The sequence below is a fragment of the Python bivittatus genome, unplaced genomic scaffold (assembly GCF_059951505.1).
Source record: "Python bivittatus isolate LINGU-HERP-01145 unplaced genomic scaffold, Pbiv_v1 ctg000840_np1212, whole genome shotgun sequence".
In the NCBI taxonomy this organism is placed as follows: domain Eukaryota; kingdom Metazoa; phylum Chordata; class Lepidosauria; order Squamata; family Pythonidae; genus Python; species Python bivittatus.
This window is the reverse complement of record NW_028277113.1, coordinates 17,617,762-17,635,554: the sequence shown is the minus strand read 5'-3', so window position 1 is coordinate 17,635,554 and position 17,793 is coordinate 17,617,762. Positions and strand designations below refer to the sequence as shown.

At 38.7% G+C, this 17,793-nt stretch overlaps 1 protein-coding gene across 1 annotated transcript in view; it reads left to right on the top strand.

Annotated features, from left to right (window-relative positions):
- Positions 1 to 2,470: 2,470 nt before the first annotated feature.
- JARID2 (jumonji and AT-rich interaction domain containing 2) overlaps positions 2,471 to 17,793 on the top strand; it is a 242,979-nt gene continuing 227,656 nt past the window's right edge. Inside the window, exon 1 of the mRNA XM_088130622.1 lies at positions 2,471 to 3,717. Within this exon, the coding sequence (XP_087986748.1) occupies positions 3,673 to 3,717 (45 nt within the window). The 5' untranslated portion in view covers positions 2,471 to 3,672. The remainder of the gene's footprint in view (positions 3,718 to 17,793) is intronic.

The window sequence follows — 17,793 nt, the reverse complement described above, 5'->3', positions numbered from 1 at the left end:
TAAAAAAAACCAAAAAACCGAAATTCTGGAAGAAGGTAAACCATCATACTGTTGAAAAGAAGGCTGTATGGATGTGCCCATTAAGTCAGCAGGAATTGAACTCACATTGAAGGAGCCTTTCCTTAGACAACATGGACATCTCTTAAAATCCTTAAATAATCCAATCTCAACCTTCAACTATCAAGAACTTAAATGCCTCAAGGAATGCCTGTTTTTCTATGAATTAACCATGTGATAAGATCTTCCTTTGAAATCCTACTTAGTGCCTACCCTCTGTCTGAAGTCTAGTTACACAGAGCAAGACCATCTTTCTGGTATAACTAAAGTTGAGGAATTCCTTCCCTACAAAAGTTCACCTGGCTCTTTCCTTGCTGGTTTTAGACTTCAAACCAAGATGATCTTCTCCAAAAGGCTTTTCAGTTACCTTGATTAGCTTTCTATTTCTGCCACTATGAGAGAATTTGCAGCTAATTAATATTTATAAGGATACTTTTAAAATTTTGGATATAAGTTGTTATATATTTTAGTATGTCTTTTAGATTATGATTTGTAAAAATCAATATAGTTTCTTTTCTGTTCCTCAAGCATAACTTATCTTTTCTGGTAAATATATGGAAAGAAATGCATAATTCTTGAAGCTCAGTTCTCTGAAGAACTGAACATACCGAAATATCTTTGATTTTCATGACATGAGATACACAAAGCAGGACTGTTACTTCTCTTGGCTACATTCATTTACTTCAAAGATTTAATACTTTGCTTTTCAACATTTTATTTTTTTCAGAGATAGAGATTTGAATTACAGTTCTCAGCAGCTGTCACCATTGGCTATGATGGTTGGAGCTGCTGGATTACAGTTCATCAACATCTGTAGGGCCAACAGTTCTTCCACTCTTGATTTATTTCTTTAAAATAAATTAATTGCATATTTAACAGGCTATAGCGATTTTAACAGTATGACGTAATGCTTCCAAAATGTTCTTGTATTAAGTCCCACTGATTTCAGCCAAGGAGATTTAAACAATTATTTTACTTTAGAGATGGGAGGGAAAGAAGTGGGACATGGGATTTAACTGAACATGCCCTATAAATAAAGATTAACTGGTGCGCAAAGACAGAATTCACCACTGTTGAAAAAAGGAAGAGACTATAATTATTTCCTCACTAAATTCTGTTGCATGTATTAAAATATCTTTGCTTTCAAGAACCCTGCTATTTGTTTATTTTTAATCAGAGACTGCTATTATGCAACATGTTAAATCTGGCAGTATAACAGAGAAAATGCTTAGAAAAGTTATATGTCAGTAATGTCATTATAATATGCCCTTTCCCACCAGTCTGGCTGGTGCTATATACAAGCTAAAAGTAATCTGGTGCAGCCAGGTTTCCTACAGTATTAGAGAAAGGACAGGGGGAGGGGAATGACCTTAAAATACCTTGGAGACACGTTAAGCAAGTTTTCTACAAACCAGGCTCTCTGTCCTGAGGTGACACTGGCTAGAAAGCAGAGCAGGACTACTTAGCAACCAGCAAGAAGTTATTTTCTGTCCAGTTTATAATTTAACTGAATTATTTTTCAATAGATGCTTTTACAGTATTATTATTATTATTTAAAAAATAATAATTTACCCATGCTTTTCAAAGGAAAAAGCTGAATCTAAAAGGCGCTCCTTTTCTCCCCTGCCCTTCTCTTAGAAACGGCTTTCTCAAAGCATTTTCCTTCAGCTGCATCTGTTCTGTCCGAGTTACAGCGTGATCCCAGGAGCCCTTACTTGAGAGTAAGTGCCCTTGAATTGGGAGGGGGGGGGAGGGCAGGGCAGGGCTTATTTCCGAGTCAATAATATATATGCTCAGATTGCAAATTTCCCCACGATCGCTCAGTCTCAACTGGAAACGCAACCACCGCTGATGGAATCTTCTCCTTGCTTCCTTCTCATAGTCAGATAAACGGGAGACCTCCTTCAGTGGCGCCCGTACCATTTTTGCCCTTGGTTTCTTTCCAATCGACGCTAATAGAAAGGTCTCCCTAACCCATCATCCATGTCAATGCTGGCTCCCCCCGCCCCTTCCACAGCCACAGGTATTTCCAACCCCCTCTCCTGCAAATGTCTGCTCCGCTCTGCTTCCGATCCCCTCGCCCGTTTCGCCAAAGAGGATCCTAGTTTCTTGCATTGCACATAAATGGCATTAGAAAACGGAGCGAGGAAAACCCGCCACGACCTTCTCCTCCTCTCTCCCGCACGCCTCTCCGCCGAATCTATGAGCCATCGCTGCTGCAAACGCACGAAAGATCATCGCGGAACGAACGCGCTGACAAAGGGGGCGCAAATAGCCGCCTCCGCTTAAGCTCAGGATGGCACCCCAAGGGGAGGGGCAGGTGGAAGAAAGGTGCCTCGAGGACAATCCCGGCGTCCAATCAGAGCGTCGCTAATGCAGCTGCGCGCCTTGTGCAGCCTGGGATCTGTAGTTTCATTGTAAGCCATTTTGTCTAAGGCTGGCTGCAACTTTCCCAGAGAGCAAGGACGATTCTAAGCACCGCACGAAGCTGCTTCTTTTTCTTCTTCCTGCTGCATGCGAGGTTGAGTCGTAGGGTAGTTCGCTCGCTCGCTCGCCTTTGCGCTCAGAGATAGCGGGAGATGTAGCCGGACGAAGCTGCGTTTGCTTGCCAGGCAAGGGGGGAGGGCAAGGGAGGACAATTAAAGAGCTTTGCAGACACAGAAAGGAGAAGAGCTGGCGACAGAGCGTGTCGTGGACGCAGGGATTGTCCTCAAATTCTTTCGCCAGGATTCCTCGCTGGGCAGCGGGAGCTCCACTTGGTGCCTCCGGCTGGAGCAGCCACCAGGAGTGCGTGTACCGGGGCGAAAGGAGACTAAGGCTGCCCTGGGTTCCTTAAGCTGCAGCTGCACCGGGATCCTTTGGGTTGCAGCTGCGGGGATGCATAGAGAGTGATCTTTTTTGCGGCTGGTACCACGTTAAGAATTGAGGCTAAGCCCTAAGTCCTTCTTTACCCCCTTTCCTCCCCCCTCCGGTCTGTCTGCTTGTCTGCCTGTCTATCTTCATAACATAATATTTTTTAAAGAATTGGGCCACTGAAAGTTGCTGCTGGAAAGCCGCCCTCATTAGTTGTCTGTGTGTCTGTCTCTGTATATGTGTGTGTGGGAACTGAAGAAGAGGCGACTCATACAATCAATGTGTGCAGCCTTCGCTGCTGCTCGAGTTGTCTGCTGCAGCACTTGAAACGTGACTTCCAACATTACAAAAAAAAAAATCCCCTTTTAATCCTTTCCCCCACCTTTTTCAAGATGTAAACTACATCTCGGACACTACAGGCCTACAGATCGCTTTGGTGGCTTGAGAAAGAGAAAAGGGGGACAACAGGGGTGTCTTTTTGTGTATAGGGTGTAAAATTTCCATTATGAATGTTTCTCTAAAGTGATTTTTTTGGTGGTTTGCTTTGGATTTGGCTTTTTTCTTCTGTTTGACCTCGCAACCCAACATATTTTGGATTTATTGCACGGAGAATTGCATTGTGTGCGAAGAAAATCGGATTACAAGAAACCACTATAAACAAGAAACAAACAAACAAAAAAAGGATTCCCCCCTCGAAATTGGTTGCGGCTTTTAATTCATGAAGCAATTGTCCCCATTTGCAATCAGAATCCGGATATCAGAATGAGCAAAGAAAGACCCAAGAGGAATATAATTCAAAAGAAATATGTAAGTGGTTGTACCGTACCATTTGTCTCTTTGGTTTCTCGAAATGTCCGTGAATGTCAAGTTAACGATGGCTTTAAAGAATGCCTAGAAATGTTGGCTGTTCCCTTCGTTGGGAATGGAGGTGAATTTCAGAAGCCCTTTTATTTGAAAAAAGCTGGTTTAGAAACCAGATTCGTGTTGCGGTACCTCAAGTGAATAAATGTATTGATCTCAAATTACACAGTCATAATCGAGTTTTAAGAGATGAAAGACACGGGTCTGGGGGGTTGCTATTGATAATGCAACTAAACTGCTTTTTCAAGCAGATTTACTAATATTTCACTTTGCATGCAAATAATCACATTGCTGTAACATGTTTAGGGGTTTGAGAAGGCACCTTGCCTATTCAACGATAGTGTAAACTTGAAATTTAATGTCTAGCTGCGGCGAGTTTAATGTTTAATCTATCAACTCTAGCCTGTGTGATCGTTTGCTTTAGTAGGTTTGCAGCAGAAACCAAACCAGTTGGGCATCATGTTACGAGAAATGTACTTGTAAGGCCTCGTAGCATTGGTGATATTGGTGGCAAAAAATGGCTCTGCATTTGACTGATTTTTATGTTCATAGAGAAGTACCTTTAATAGTAAGAATGATGCATTAAAAATTTGAAAATGTATGATATTACAACTGTACAGAAATTGCTATGATGTTGAGTTTTTCTTTTGGTCCAACTACGATTTGATCGGGATGGTGAATTAACGTTAAGTTTGTAGCAGCAGGGTAGATTTGCCTAATAAACTATAGACCTGACGATTGTTTTAAAAAGAGACTCGAAATATTGAATAAAAATAGGCTGTTATTAAGAAAAACTGTGGTAACTGACACAAAGTTGTATTCTCTTGTGAGGCCTCTGTGTTTTAGGAATGGGGATGGATCATTTTCTAAACCCTTCCTCTTTGTTTTCAATAAATACTTCATAAAGTCATAATGGACTATTTTAGCAGTCTTGAAATGTATTTGGGAGAAAGAGAGGCCAGCAAATAAAAGGCAACTTGAAGCATTTCTCCAACGAATTTCTGAATTAAAAATACAACCGCATTGCAGAGGAATTGAGACTCCAAAGTACACTACTTTAAAGTATTTTGTCAAGAGAAGTGTTTATGTAGAAAATCTACTGAACATGCTGGCTGCGCATGTTTCCCGTGTACTGAAACAAAGCAGAAAGGGGGTGGGGAATCTGGAGCGTTAAAATATACACACACACGCCAAAAACCTGTCTAAAGCTATTCTACGTCTGTACGAGTGAACAATGCAACTCTGCTCACGCAGTTTATTGAAAAAATTAGGACGGGTGTCACTCCTCTTGCATGACTCCGGATGGAGCGGCTCTGCTGGAGGAGAAAACGACGTCTCCGGTGTTCATACAAGTTCGTCAAGTTGAAAAAAAAAATTCGGGGGGGGCAGGTTGCGAGGAGGGATAAGAATAGGTGGACTATTCTGCCATTGCAGTGACTGGCGATCGCAAGTATGGCTGCTACTTTGGAACCTCCTGCCGCTTGCAACTACGTGTGGTGGTTTAATGCGTCCTCCGCACAGCGCCAGCAACAGGTTAAAGCGGAATGTCAATGCGAGTTCCTTGGTTCCAGGCCATTTAGTCGGGGCCAAGTTTTTGTTGATCTTCTGACGTCACAAAGGGAAGGGCCTGGCTGGACGCGATGGAATCTTAGTCTCCTCAAGTTCCAAGTCCCCCTCCCACTCTTCTGTGACGTCAAAATTCGAGGCGGGTCGTATAGACTGGGTAGTGTATGAGAAAAAGGGCTTGTGAAGGGGCTAGCTGTTTGAAAGAGGAAGCGGCTCTACAGCATGGTACTTATTAGGCCTCTAGCTAGGCGAACAGGTGTAGCAAGTATTTGCATAGCTCTGGTGCTTCCTTCCACCTCTTGGCGCCCTCACCTTCCCACGAGGTAATAGTGGAGCCCTTCTAGTTGTCTGACCTGCTTAAGTTAAACTGCTTCCTCTCTGCCGACGCCTTCATTATGAAAGTAACTTTTTCCTGAAGGGAAGAAAGATGATTGCATTTCTGTATGCCCCAGTTTTGCAAAAACATAGTAAATTTCCCTTGTCTGTGCATATAAAGTATGTTTTTGTTCTTAAAAATGAGCTTACCCTTTTTTTCCCCCTTTCCTGGTGACCTATAATTGTATTTGTATGATACACTTACTCATAGTCAATTGAACTGTGAGATTTCCCCCTCCCCCCGCCCAGTCTTTTTAGCTTGTGTAGCACTTTGAAACATTTGGGATGGGTTTGCATAGTTCACTAGGCTAGAATATGGTTGGGGACAGATCGTCCTGGTTATATAAGGTCCATGTGGTTGCTAAAAAGTTGACACAGATCTGATGCCATATGATAAATATATGGGATCATTATGTCACATAAATGAAGTCACAAAGAACAGAATTTTGTAACAAATTTTAATTGTAGTTAAATGTATCTGAAGTTTAATGATGGTATATTTGGATCCCACGTATAACCATACCTGTTAGTTATGTTCAATTTTCTTGTATGGCTTTGGCCTCAATTTAAGCCTTCCTCCTCAGTAATCTGTTTTGTTCTGATTCCATCTTTTCACAAATACTTAATATTTTGTTCAAAATTACAAGACCACAATTGCCCTGAAGATTTCTGTTTTAAGTCAAAAGAGAAAATGTGTTTGTTAGAGTGGTTGGAGAAAGCTTTTCTTCATCAAGCAGGGATGGCTTAGATGTCAGAACATTATGAAGTACTCAGAGAACATATTGTCCACATATGATTGGACTTATATATAAATTAGCTTGCATCCCTGCCTATAAAATGTCATAATATTCTTGTGTAACCAGTTTGCAAATTGGGTATATGCACTCATCTGGTTACTCTCCCAGTGGAAGAATTTAGTGATGGGGAAAATTAATGTATGTAGGATTAATGCATTGTTTTTGTTGCTGGCTAGCTTGTAGTTTATACTGTGAAGTTTATATCAAATGTAGGTTTGAAATTGGAAATGTGATATATCAGGGACTAATAATGTTGTGAGATGAAGCTAGAATATGCCTAAGTTGTTTTATCAAATGAAAACTCATGTTTCCTGCTGATACAGAAATTGGAAAGCACAGCTACGTAGAGAGTGCCACAACTCATCCAGAGCCTTTAAAAAAGTCTTGTGTAATTCCACTTTTTAATGTTAGCATGCATTTTAAATGAAATTGTAGTTATTATTACAAGCACAAATAGTGGTCAAATTCTAAATAGTTTAGAATTATATGGATATATGGAAGGTGCATGGAGTTTTTATGATGTTTTATATATCTTAATAAGCAGTATAGTAACCTGTGCTTAGGTTTTGTAATAGGATAGGATAACAGTGAAATAATAGCACTTGGAAAAAGATCTCTTTATTCAAATGTGATCTTTGGATATTGTATAATAGTAAATATCCTCACCTACTGAGACTTCTTAGACTTATATGTTTAAACTGTAAAATTCAAGTACCAGAAAGCCTGCACTGGACACTAATGTTTATATAAGGATTCCTTTTTTAAATTTTTGATTAAGAAGTTCATCCTGTGGCACCAAAGTTATTTTGGAATATATTTTGATGGATCTAGGCTTTATTCTTCAGTCATTTAATCTATGGCTGAATAGAATGGTTTTACTTGGCTTGGCATCTGAGCTATTTGCTTAAGTGTGGTCAAGCTTGTTTTATATATTGTGGGATAGAATCTGGGGGGTGGGGAGACTGTATCAATTGTGTAACCACATTCAGTTTATCACAATTCACATTTATATAATTGCATTAATTTTTTTCCTTAAGAGTTCTTGGAAGCTGTGTCTGGGGCTAAAATTCAGCAGCTCACCCTCTGAAGGAATGGAGCCTCTGGAATATAACTGTTTCATTGATCTACAGGTTTCAGGGAATTCCAGTAGGTACAAATTCCTGATACAAAGCAAAGGCTGGGTGCACATACTTCTTAAGGATCATGTGGTATGTCTGCTTTGACATCAGTATGATGTGGACCTAGTTATAAACCATGATTTGCAATCTGTTATATGTCAACATAAACCTCTGTGGCTTCTTCTATAAATCATAGTTAAAATGAACCATGACTTAGTACAAGCTGTGAACACAATGATGGTTATGACTGCAGAGCCCTAAATAATTTGGGTTTTGCATACATTCTTACACTATTGTATATCCAATTGCAATTTTAAAGATTTCTGGAGATGTTTTCTTCCATATAATGTTTTTGAATAACATTTGAATATTAAAAATAACTTGACAGCTACTTTATATTGTTAGGAAATGTCTTCTCACAGACTTAGTTGATTTGGCTAGGGGAGCCTGAATTCAAATTCTAAATTGTTTAAGTGGTCTTGTAGAAGTCATGTTCTCTCCACCTAACTTCATCTCTTTCATAATGTTGGTTTGAGGGTAAAATGGGATTAAACTCAATTTCTCAAAGGATATAAGCGTAACAAACATAAATAATTTCAGGAACATGTCATAAACACATATCTCTATGATGGATTGAATGACAAGAAATATTAGCCACATATGATATGTTGAACAATTATTTGAGAAGCAGTTAATCAATATTTAATTGAAGCCTAAGGGGAAGCCTCTAATAAAGGGAAGATTAGTAACAGTCACTATTTTTTTTTCTAGTGAAATTGTCCAGGCTGAGTTGATTTGGCTTATATGCCTACAGTGGTAAAACATGGACTGCATGTGATCAAAACCTTTGCATCACTCCATGATAATTTCCAGTTAAGTTTTCAGTAAACAGTGAATATCCTGTATATTAAATCAAATATCCAAAATTTGGTGAGTTTTTATATTCTCTGAAGAGTTTTGTAAACCTTCGAAAAGGATTTCTGCATCAGTAATAGTACAGTTCTGAATATTACCTACTTAGAAATATAACCCATCATGCTCAGTGGGACATAGTTTTAGATGAATTTGAAATATGGATCTCTTTTTTACAACTCACCAGGTTTATATAGAATTGAGAGATTTAAGAATACAGTGTTCTTAAGAACTCGGAAGCGTGTTTCTGCCTCTGGACCATGCTGAACCTTCTTTAGATGATGCTGTTCCAGGGGCAGCTTACCAGTTTCTGGGAAATACCAGCAGGATTCCCAGATCACTGAGTTTTCCACATCTCTACATCTAATCCCTCTGGAAATGTGGACAATGTTACATAAACATTGACCATTCAGTTTAACTTAGGTATCAGCTCCCTATTCTACTGAAGGAGAACAATTAGCGTGGAAGATGGGCAAATTGCCATCAGAGGACAATAAATTCAGGGGTGTGAAAATCCTATCATCCTGACCATTTATAATCTAACCCTGTCCCTAGATACTATCTCAGTTATGTGGATAGCCATTGAATTATGGATTGCGAGGATCAGAAAAAGTTCACAAGTTCATTCAGTCCTCTAAATAATCACATGCTTTTTACATGTTTCTGTATTAGACATAAGAAATGGCGTGTGGCATTGGTTGTTTGTTGGGGGGGGGGAACTGGTCAGGAGTGGATAGGGATTTATATCAGGGTCTGTCAGTGCTGGCAGTGGCTGCATGTCACTCTGTTGGGAAGCTTGAAGGGCTAATTGCATTTAGGCTGGTGCTGCATCCCTGTTTGGGATTTCTAATTTTCCCAAGAGAGCATGGCCCTCCATTTATATCACATCATGGTGAAGTTGTGACCTTGCTCTGGAAAGTAATTGGAGCTTCTGAAATTGCTGCTATTTCTCATGCGCCTCTGATGCAAGCTTAGTTGCATGGATGCTGTGTTGGGCAATACTTTTCATGTAAAAGACGACTTAATCCTCAAGTGCCCCTTTTCTCAGCTCAGGGATAAGAAGCAAGTTACTGCCTTTGCAGTTCTGGTAGAGAATGCGAGAAGGAAGTGAAAAATGCTGGGGTGTTTTTTCCCTTAACCAGCTCTGTAATACAATGTTGTTCCTGCAGAGAAACTAGTGTTTAGTACCACAGAAGAGACTTTTGAAATGGGAAAGCTTAACTTAATTTCTTGTTTTCCTTGTGAAACTCTGGGAAAACTCACAGTTCCTGGCCTTCAGTTATCTGAAGATATCTATAATGCAAGGGCAGGAAACCTTTTAGAATTGCCACATACAGCCAGACCCATAAATTGTGACAGTGACACCATGAGTGGGACAAACAAAGAAAGCTATTAGTTTTACCAAGAACTTGATTAAATTATGTTTAGACCTGTTCAGAATTTTATATACTTAAAACTTAAATATATGTATATTTTGTTTATCTCATCAGTTTAGCTATTTCATTTATTTGTTAGATTCATAGCCTGCTTTCCATATAGGAGATCCATGTGGTGCATATAGCATTTCTTGTTTCTTTTCCCACGACATAAACCCTGTGAGGTAGGCTAGGCTGACTGAAGTCACATCAGAAGTTTAATTCCTGTAGATAATTCCATCATTGCTTTCTGGTTCGTTAGGGTTGCATAATGCAGAAGGAAAGCTGTGCTTGTCTTCAAGCAAAAGCAAGCAAAATGCCTCTTTATACTTCCTGACATGGCGTAGAGAGTATGGAAGATGACCTTCATGGAGATATGCAGAAGTTGTTGCCCAGGCAAAAGGGGCTGAAGTGGATCAGCGAGATAACATCTGGAACTGGCTCATGCAGATATCTCCCTAATTCACTGAACTATAAGAAGGAGGAGGAGGTACAGCACAGTCAGTCTTGCAAGATTCTGTTATTATAGCCCATCTTAATAAAAGTAGTTTTAGCCTTCTGGTGGAATTGATTTCCGGGTCTGGTCTCCTAGGGAAGCTGACACATGGAAATTAGAGAAATGAGGGTTGGAGCTTCAATCTTCACCGACTTTCATGTCCATAAATGTTCAGACAAATGCCCAAAGGGAGTTTCTAAGGGTGCTAGATGGGAAAAAGCTATTATCAAATATTGGTGTAGTCCACGCTGACTATGTACTCTTGTGGCATGGCAATCTGATAAGGTGCTTTTCTTTGCAGATGCTAACAATCACAAAATCATTAATTTTGCATGGAGGGTTGAAATTGCAAGCATGCCAAACTAATGGATTTATGAAATGGCTCACTACCTTGGGAATTCTTAAAGATCAAGAGATGTCTCCAGGTTGGCAGGTGAAGAAGCTAAGTTCCAGTGTATTGGCTTTCAGTTGTGTTTCACAAGTTTACTGGGTTAAGCAACAAAAAGATCAGTAATGGCAGAACTGTTGTCTTTGAAAAATAGCTTGTCAGAACCAATTCTCCCTTTTTTATTCAAAGTTCCAGGGAATGGGTGTTCAGATGATTCATTCATGGTGATGAACTTTAATAGGCTTCAATTGTGGGGCTTCTCAGCTTTGACATCCAGTTTATGATGTACCTTCTCCAAGAAGATCCATCTTATATAGTATCTTTTAAATAAATAATAAAGGAAAATATTCCTTTCTTCCAAAGCATTTTAGATCCTATAGTTTAAATTTTTGAGATTTAAATATCCCTGGAGTTAATGTTTTTTTACATTTCTATTACCATTTTCCTCTGCTTATTATTGTTCTTGATATTATGTGCATCTTGTATGTAACCATCCTAGATATTTCTATGAAAGACAGATTGCAGGACTGGGTAGGCCGTGGTCTGACCCTGAAGGTTGACTTTAAATATAATAAATAGAATATCAGTAAACCTGGCAGGCAATCTAACAGAATGTAGGCTTTTAAAAATATTTAAAGATGTGCAGCTCATACTTAAGCATGTTTATTTGGAAGTAAATCCTACTGTTTTCAGTGAAATTTACCTCTAAACATCTGATTATAAATAAACTTAGCTTACGATCTTCTAATTTACAAAGATGGAGTGCTTCCCCATTCTGTTTTTTTAAAGTAATCAAAAGTTCAAACAGGAACTTAATTTTCTGTCTGGAGCTTGAGAATGGTAGGAGTTTGCAGGCAATTCCTGCTCATGTTATATTGAATAGAAATCTATTGCATTCTATTTAACTGTAGATTATATGAGTACTTTAAATGCAGTTAAGTGCATGTATCTTGCCTAGGAACTGCTGTTTTGTAGCGCTTTACATTTGTGGAAGAGTTGGACAATTTGGAACCTAAATCTATTAAGACATTGACAGTCATAATAAAGATTTTTATATATTTGGTTCTGAGTTACATCATGTATTGAGTTTGGCTCTGGAAGTACGGGCTTTGTGCTAAGAAGAATAGCAAACATAACTCTTCAACCCCAGGGCATGTGCCAAGACAATTAACTTTGTTGAACTATGGTTGATGAAAAAAAATAGGACTGCTCATATTTGTATCAGGAAATTTGAGCCATGTTTTGCTAGAAAATCTGACTCAGATCAAGACAATCCATTCCGATTGTTTTGAAGATGATTTAACAGATCCATAATTTGTTAAGTGTATTTTTGTTGGCTAATATTTACAACAAATGATATGAATTCTTAGGAGGGAATGTAAATTTTGTGTTTGTGAATAGAGTTGTTTGAAGATTATTTTTCTCTTTGGAAGTCTGATGATTTGTTTTAAATACGGTTTGTTGAATAAACCAAAGTTTGGGTTCACACATTGTACTAGACCATAAGCCATGCTCTATAAACCATAATGGTATAACGCTAAGCCAAAATCAGACAAGTCCATTATAATTTACTGTGACTTATGAATCCAACTACTAAGTCAAAAATGCTCATAGATTAAGATATCTTTTGTGGCCCAAAGGCTGTGTTCTCACAACACACAAGGCTAAAAAATCAAGTTAATTAGCATGTGTGTAGCAACATTTTACCTTTTGTCATGCATGGCTCCTTAATGTTTGTGGCTTACTGTGCCATTCAATTCGACAATGGATATATTGGATATCAGGAAGGCAGAATTGGTCCCCAAGATTTATCATGGCTTACAGTTCTTGATTTGTGGAAAATCAGAATGATTTAACCATGAAGCTTGGTTAAAGAATCATATGAAATGTAATGCAATACGGTAGTTGCTTACCTGAGCTTGTTTTTCCAAATATTTTAGTATTGGGAATCATGCAAACACAGTTAAAATGTGAGCCACGTTCTTATTTAATGATTTACAGGGTAGCCCTAAGGTTACAACTGTAAATCATTGTGTGTTGTGTATAAGGCTTCCAGACTGCAGAAATCCAGATGATCATTAGATGGGATCAAAGAGGTCCAGAAGATTTAACTCCTTCTTGCCATCTAGTGGTTATCTGTAGTTTTACAGTCCAGACCTGGTAGCCCTAGTCTTGAAATAAGCCTTGTTGAAATTAGTAGAATTTACTTACAGATGATGTTAGAAGGGACTGTTGTTTCAGTTGATCTTACTAAATTTTGGGCTTGTTCCTTTTTTGCCTGCTGGTGAGTTTCAGCATGTATGAATTTATCTGCTGTTGAACAAAACCCTTTTGGCCATGATGTTTTATCACTAGTGGTGTGCAAAAAAAGAAACAAGAGCCAAATTTTGTTGCAGGTTTTGGTATGCTCTCATATCAAATGAAAGGCCAAAATGCTGTCTGATTAAATTCTAGCACAAATGAGTGGTTGCTTAAACATCCAGATAGCTTGCTTTTTCTTTTGTATGAGCAGGGAGCTAACCAGGCAGGGCTGTTTTAATAGGATATCTACATGGGGGGATTATGTTAACTAAACATTCTGGGATGGTAAACCAGGCTTAAACCAGGATTTATTTTTGTCTTATGGAACCTATTTTATTTAATTATAATAGACCATAGCCTTTAGTTTATCATGCTACTCAGAGAGGAATGAATGGCAGAAATATGCTAAATGCACCTGAGTTTAGTGCGAGTGTGATCCCAGCTAACATCAGTAGAATGAGTAATTTAGGATCTGAATCATAGATGAACTGAGGTCTTTGCTTGTGAGTGTAGGTTTAAGTCCTGATAAAGAGTTGAGAGACTGTATAAAATACTATAAAACAAATGGATTTTGAAAGACAAAGTGACTGTGTAAACCTTACTTGTATCATAGTAACATTTCTCTAGGAGGGGTGATATGTGCATGTTCTGGGACTTTTAAGGCTTTGATGACACTAAGGGCTGTTCTGGAAATTCAGGGAATCCTCCAGCATGGCTTTTGATAAAAAGGAAAAGTGGAGCCCATATTGGAGATACAGAACCACTTGGACTCATACCTGAGATTCTCTGCAAGTATACATTGAAATAAATAACTATATAAATTGAAATAAATTTAAAATTTTACTTTTTATTTCATATAAATTACAACAAACTTCTGCTGTATTTCTCTATTAAAAAGGAACACAAATATATTTTTTAGTGTTGTCAAATGCTGATATTTAATTAAACTCTTCAATTGAAAACTCTCTGTAATCCTTATTTTAATGTAATATGTAAGTTGGTAAGGTTGGAGTGTTTGTATTGTTCTAAGAAAGATAAAAGTGTTGCGGCAAGGGAGAGCAGGTTGGTTATTTTTTATCAATCAACTGAATAGGGAAGAGGCAGAAACATTTTCAGCTGCTTCAGAATTTTTTAAAAAGAAGTCAGGATCTTTGGGTCATTTGGCACTATTTCACTTTAAACCTTTTCCGGGTATATAATATATCAAGTGACTCATGTACAAGCCAGGCTGGTGTTTACTTACCTATTACGTAATTAGCTGTACTTCTCCTTATATTTTAATATTTTATACTTCCCCTCCCCATTGTTACATTTACAGAAGTGCAGTGGAGATACTCAAATCTTCCCCATTCCACTTACACATGCAATAGTGGGTTACTAATAATTACCACATTAAACCATAATGTAATTTTTAGCTTTTGATGTAATTTGTGAACATATCCTCTGGCTGTGTTTGTACATTGCAATAAACCTGGAATCTCCAGTATGGCATCCAGATGTGCTAATTTGCTTGCAGATTCCCTCCTGGAAGTTTGCCATATAGCACTGGACTTTCTACATTTTTTAAAAAATCTTTTAATTAAAAAAAAATGGGAAGGTGGCACAGTACAAAGCAAAATGTCAGCTTCCAGCGTAATTCTTATCTCCAAGACTATATCTAGATCTCCAGTGGTCCTAAATGTTCTTATAAAATAAAATAAAAATGAAGGGCAGTGGTAGACTGCAGCTGCTTTGTTTGGAAGTCTGTTCATTTGACAAAGAAAAAGACATATGATCTAGGGGAATGGGGAAGGCTAGAGAAGGTCATAGATAACCAGTTACAAACCACCAGTTTTCCAAAATGTTTCTGTTACCGTGACAGCCACTTTGTGAGAACACCCACAATGTGTGCTCACAGCTCAAACAGGTTGAGTACCCCTTCAATAAACCATAGTTTAACCACAGGTTATTGAATAAACCACTATAGGTTGTTCTTGACTTAGACCATTCATTTAGTGACTGTTTGAAGTTATGACGGCACTGAAAAAGTGACTTACGACTGGTCCTCACACTTACAACTGTCACAGCATCCCCTTGGTCATGTGATCATGATTCAGGCGCTTGATAGCCATCACACATTTATGATGGTTGCGGCATCCTGTGGTCATGTGATCACCATTTGCAAGTTCCCCAGTCGTTTTCTGACAAGCAGAGTCAATGGGGAAAATGGCAGGGAAGGTTGCAAGCCGGGTCACGTGATGTCTCACTGAATGACTGCACCACTTAACAAATTTTCCAGTCCTTATTGTGGTCATAAAGCGAGGATTACCTGTATTGGTTGTGTTCATGCATAAGACTAAACCATAAACCATGGCTCTAAACCATAGTAGTTTCATTCATGTATTATACTAAGCCCTAAGCAGATATGCCATTTTATGATTCAGAATCTTGTATGAACCAGGCAGTGAGATCAGAGAAGTACATACTTTGGGGTGTCCATTTGGATGAGAAGGAAGAAGCTAACTATGGTATCATATGCCTCAGAGCTTTCAGAAATACTAAGCAGGTTATTGTTCACATGGTCTGCATCACTCCTGACTATGTCAATATAGATTCCTCCAGATTTTTTCACTTATAGACCCTTAGCCATGCCAGCTGGATATATTTGGATTTATAGGTCAATACTTCTAGATGGATGTAGGAAGGACTAAATGAAAATTTTGGTATGCTCTTCTAAAGCATCTTTATAACCTTGTGTGGGAGGATGGCCAGCTGTCTCAATAGAACATTTTATTTCATCCAGCATCAGACCCCTTCTTTTGCAAAGATCTACTTTTCTGTTCTGTTTGAATTCATGTGGATTAAGAATGACAGGGATGAAAAAGAAAATCTCTCATCCAAGTATAGGCGGCTTTTAAGTCTTTCCAAGAACCCATAGAAAACTAGAGATAGTCTAGTGTAAAGCAGCAATGGAGATATACATTGATTGGAATATACTACTCAACTTGGTTGATGCTGTAATGAGTGAGCCTTGTTCAGTCTGCTGCCCTTCAGATGTGTTGAAATATATTTTCCATCAGCTCCACCCAACCATAGCCAACATTGGCTGTTTTGCAATCTAGCAAATCTGGAGGGCATTGAATTGGAGAAGGCTGCTTTAGGAAAACCAGATTGTTTATTTCTGAGATAAAAACACTAATTGAACACCTAAGACAGCTAAATATTCTTAGATCAAAAATTAATAGGACAGAAATCTTTATATTTTCTTTTAAGAGTATGTTCTGATGTGTATCCTGACCACAATCCCTAGTTTATTTGGTTACTTTAAAGTAGATCCAAATTACAAAGCTTTCTTAGATGTGGGGTTAAACTTCCTTCCATCTGCCGCAGGCTTCCCTTGGCTGCATCTCTTTCTTGTTCTCCTTGCACCTCACCCCACCCCGGACTCAAAAAAACAAAACAAAACAAAACCCACCTTGCTGAGCAATGACATGCCTTTCGGGACCTATCTGCCAGCTTTATTAACAAAGCTTTTATGTTTGTACATGCTTACCCAAACTTCTCCTTCAGGTTAGGAGGCCTAGCAGGGTGCTTGTGGGCACCAGTAACCTATAGTATTTCCCCTGTACATGCCCAGCTCCTTCCCTCACCTGCTTTTCTTTCTACTATTCAATTTTTTAATTAAAACAAAAATAAACAGGAAGTTACATGCTGCACAGCAAATACTGCCCTAAAGCATAACCTGCATTTCCAGGAATACTTCTTGATGCACAGAGATCACCGAGGCACTTTGGGGAAATAAAAATAGTAGGTGGCTGTTGTCCAATACTTTGTTTTGAATTGTGATCACCTGCCCAGAATAAAAGACAACAGAAGTTGAGACAATAAAGAGCATCCTGAGAGGTTAGAGGAGGTTGTGGGGATCAACCAGTTTCCTTTCTAAAGGTTATGTCATGATTGCCTGCTCTCAACATAAGGGGTGACCATTTGTGAGAATACCAATGCCATGCTTTTAGAATTCCAAATACAGGTAGTTCTCAATTTACGACCATTCATTTGATGAATGTTTGAAGTTACAATGGCGCTGAAAAAAGTGATTTTGCTATTGGTCCTCACACTTAAAACCATCGCAGTATCCCCACTGTCATGTGATCAGAATTTGTTGCAGTGTCCTGGGGGTCACGTGATTGTCATTTGCAACCTTCCCGGGGGGTTTTGACAAGCAAAGTCAATAGGGGAAGCCAGATTCGCTTAATGACCACAGCAAAAACAGTCATAAAATTGAGTACAACTCACTTAATGACTGCATCAGTTAATTAAGGAAGTTCTGGTCCCAATTGTGGTCGTAAGTCGAGGACTACCTGTATGTCCATTAGCCTGGACATAAACATTCTTATTTGCAGATCCAGTGGCTGGTTTCCACTTATAACATGTCTCTCTCCCATATGCATGGAAGGCAGAGAGTCATAAAGGGTTTTTGTTGCATTGCATTGGTAGGGCTGCAAAGCTAGCCCCCCATCTTAGGGAATAATTTAGTTCATTCTTCAGCAATGTTTATTAGAAAACAGGACCCAATGAACAAAGTGATTTACTTTTGGATACATAGGCAGGATTGCGCTCTCAGGGCATTTTCCTTGCTTGAGAAAAATTCATATTAAGTTAGAGACCATATTCA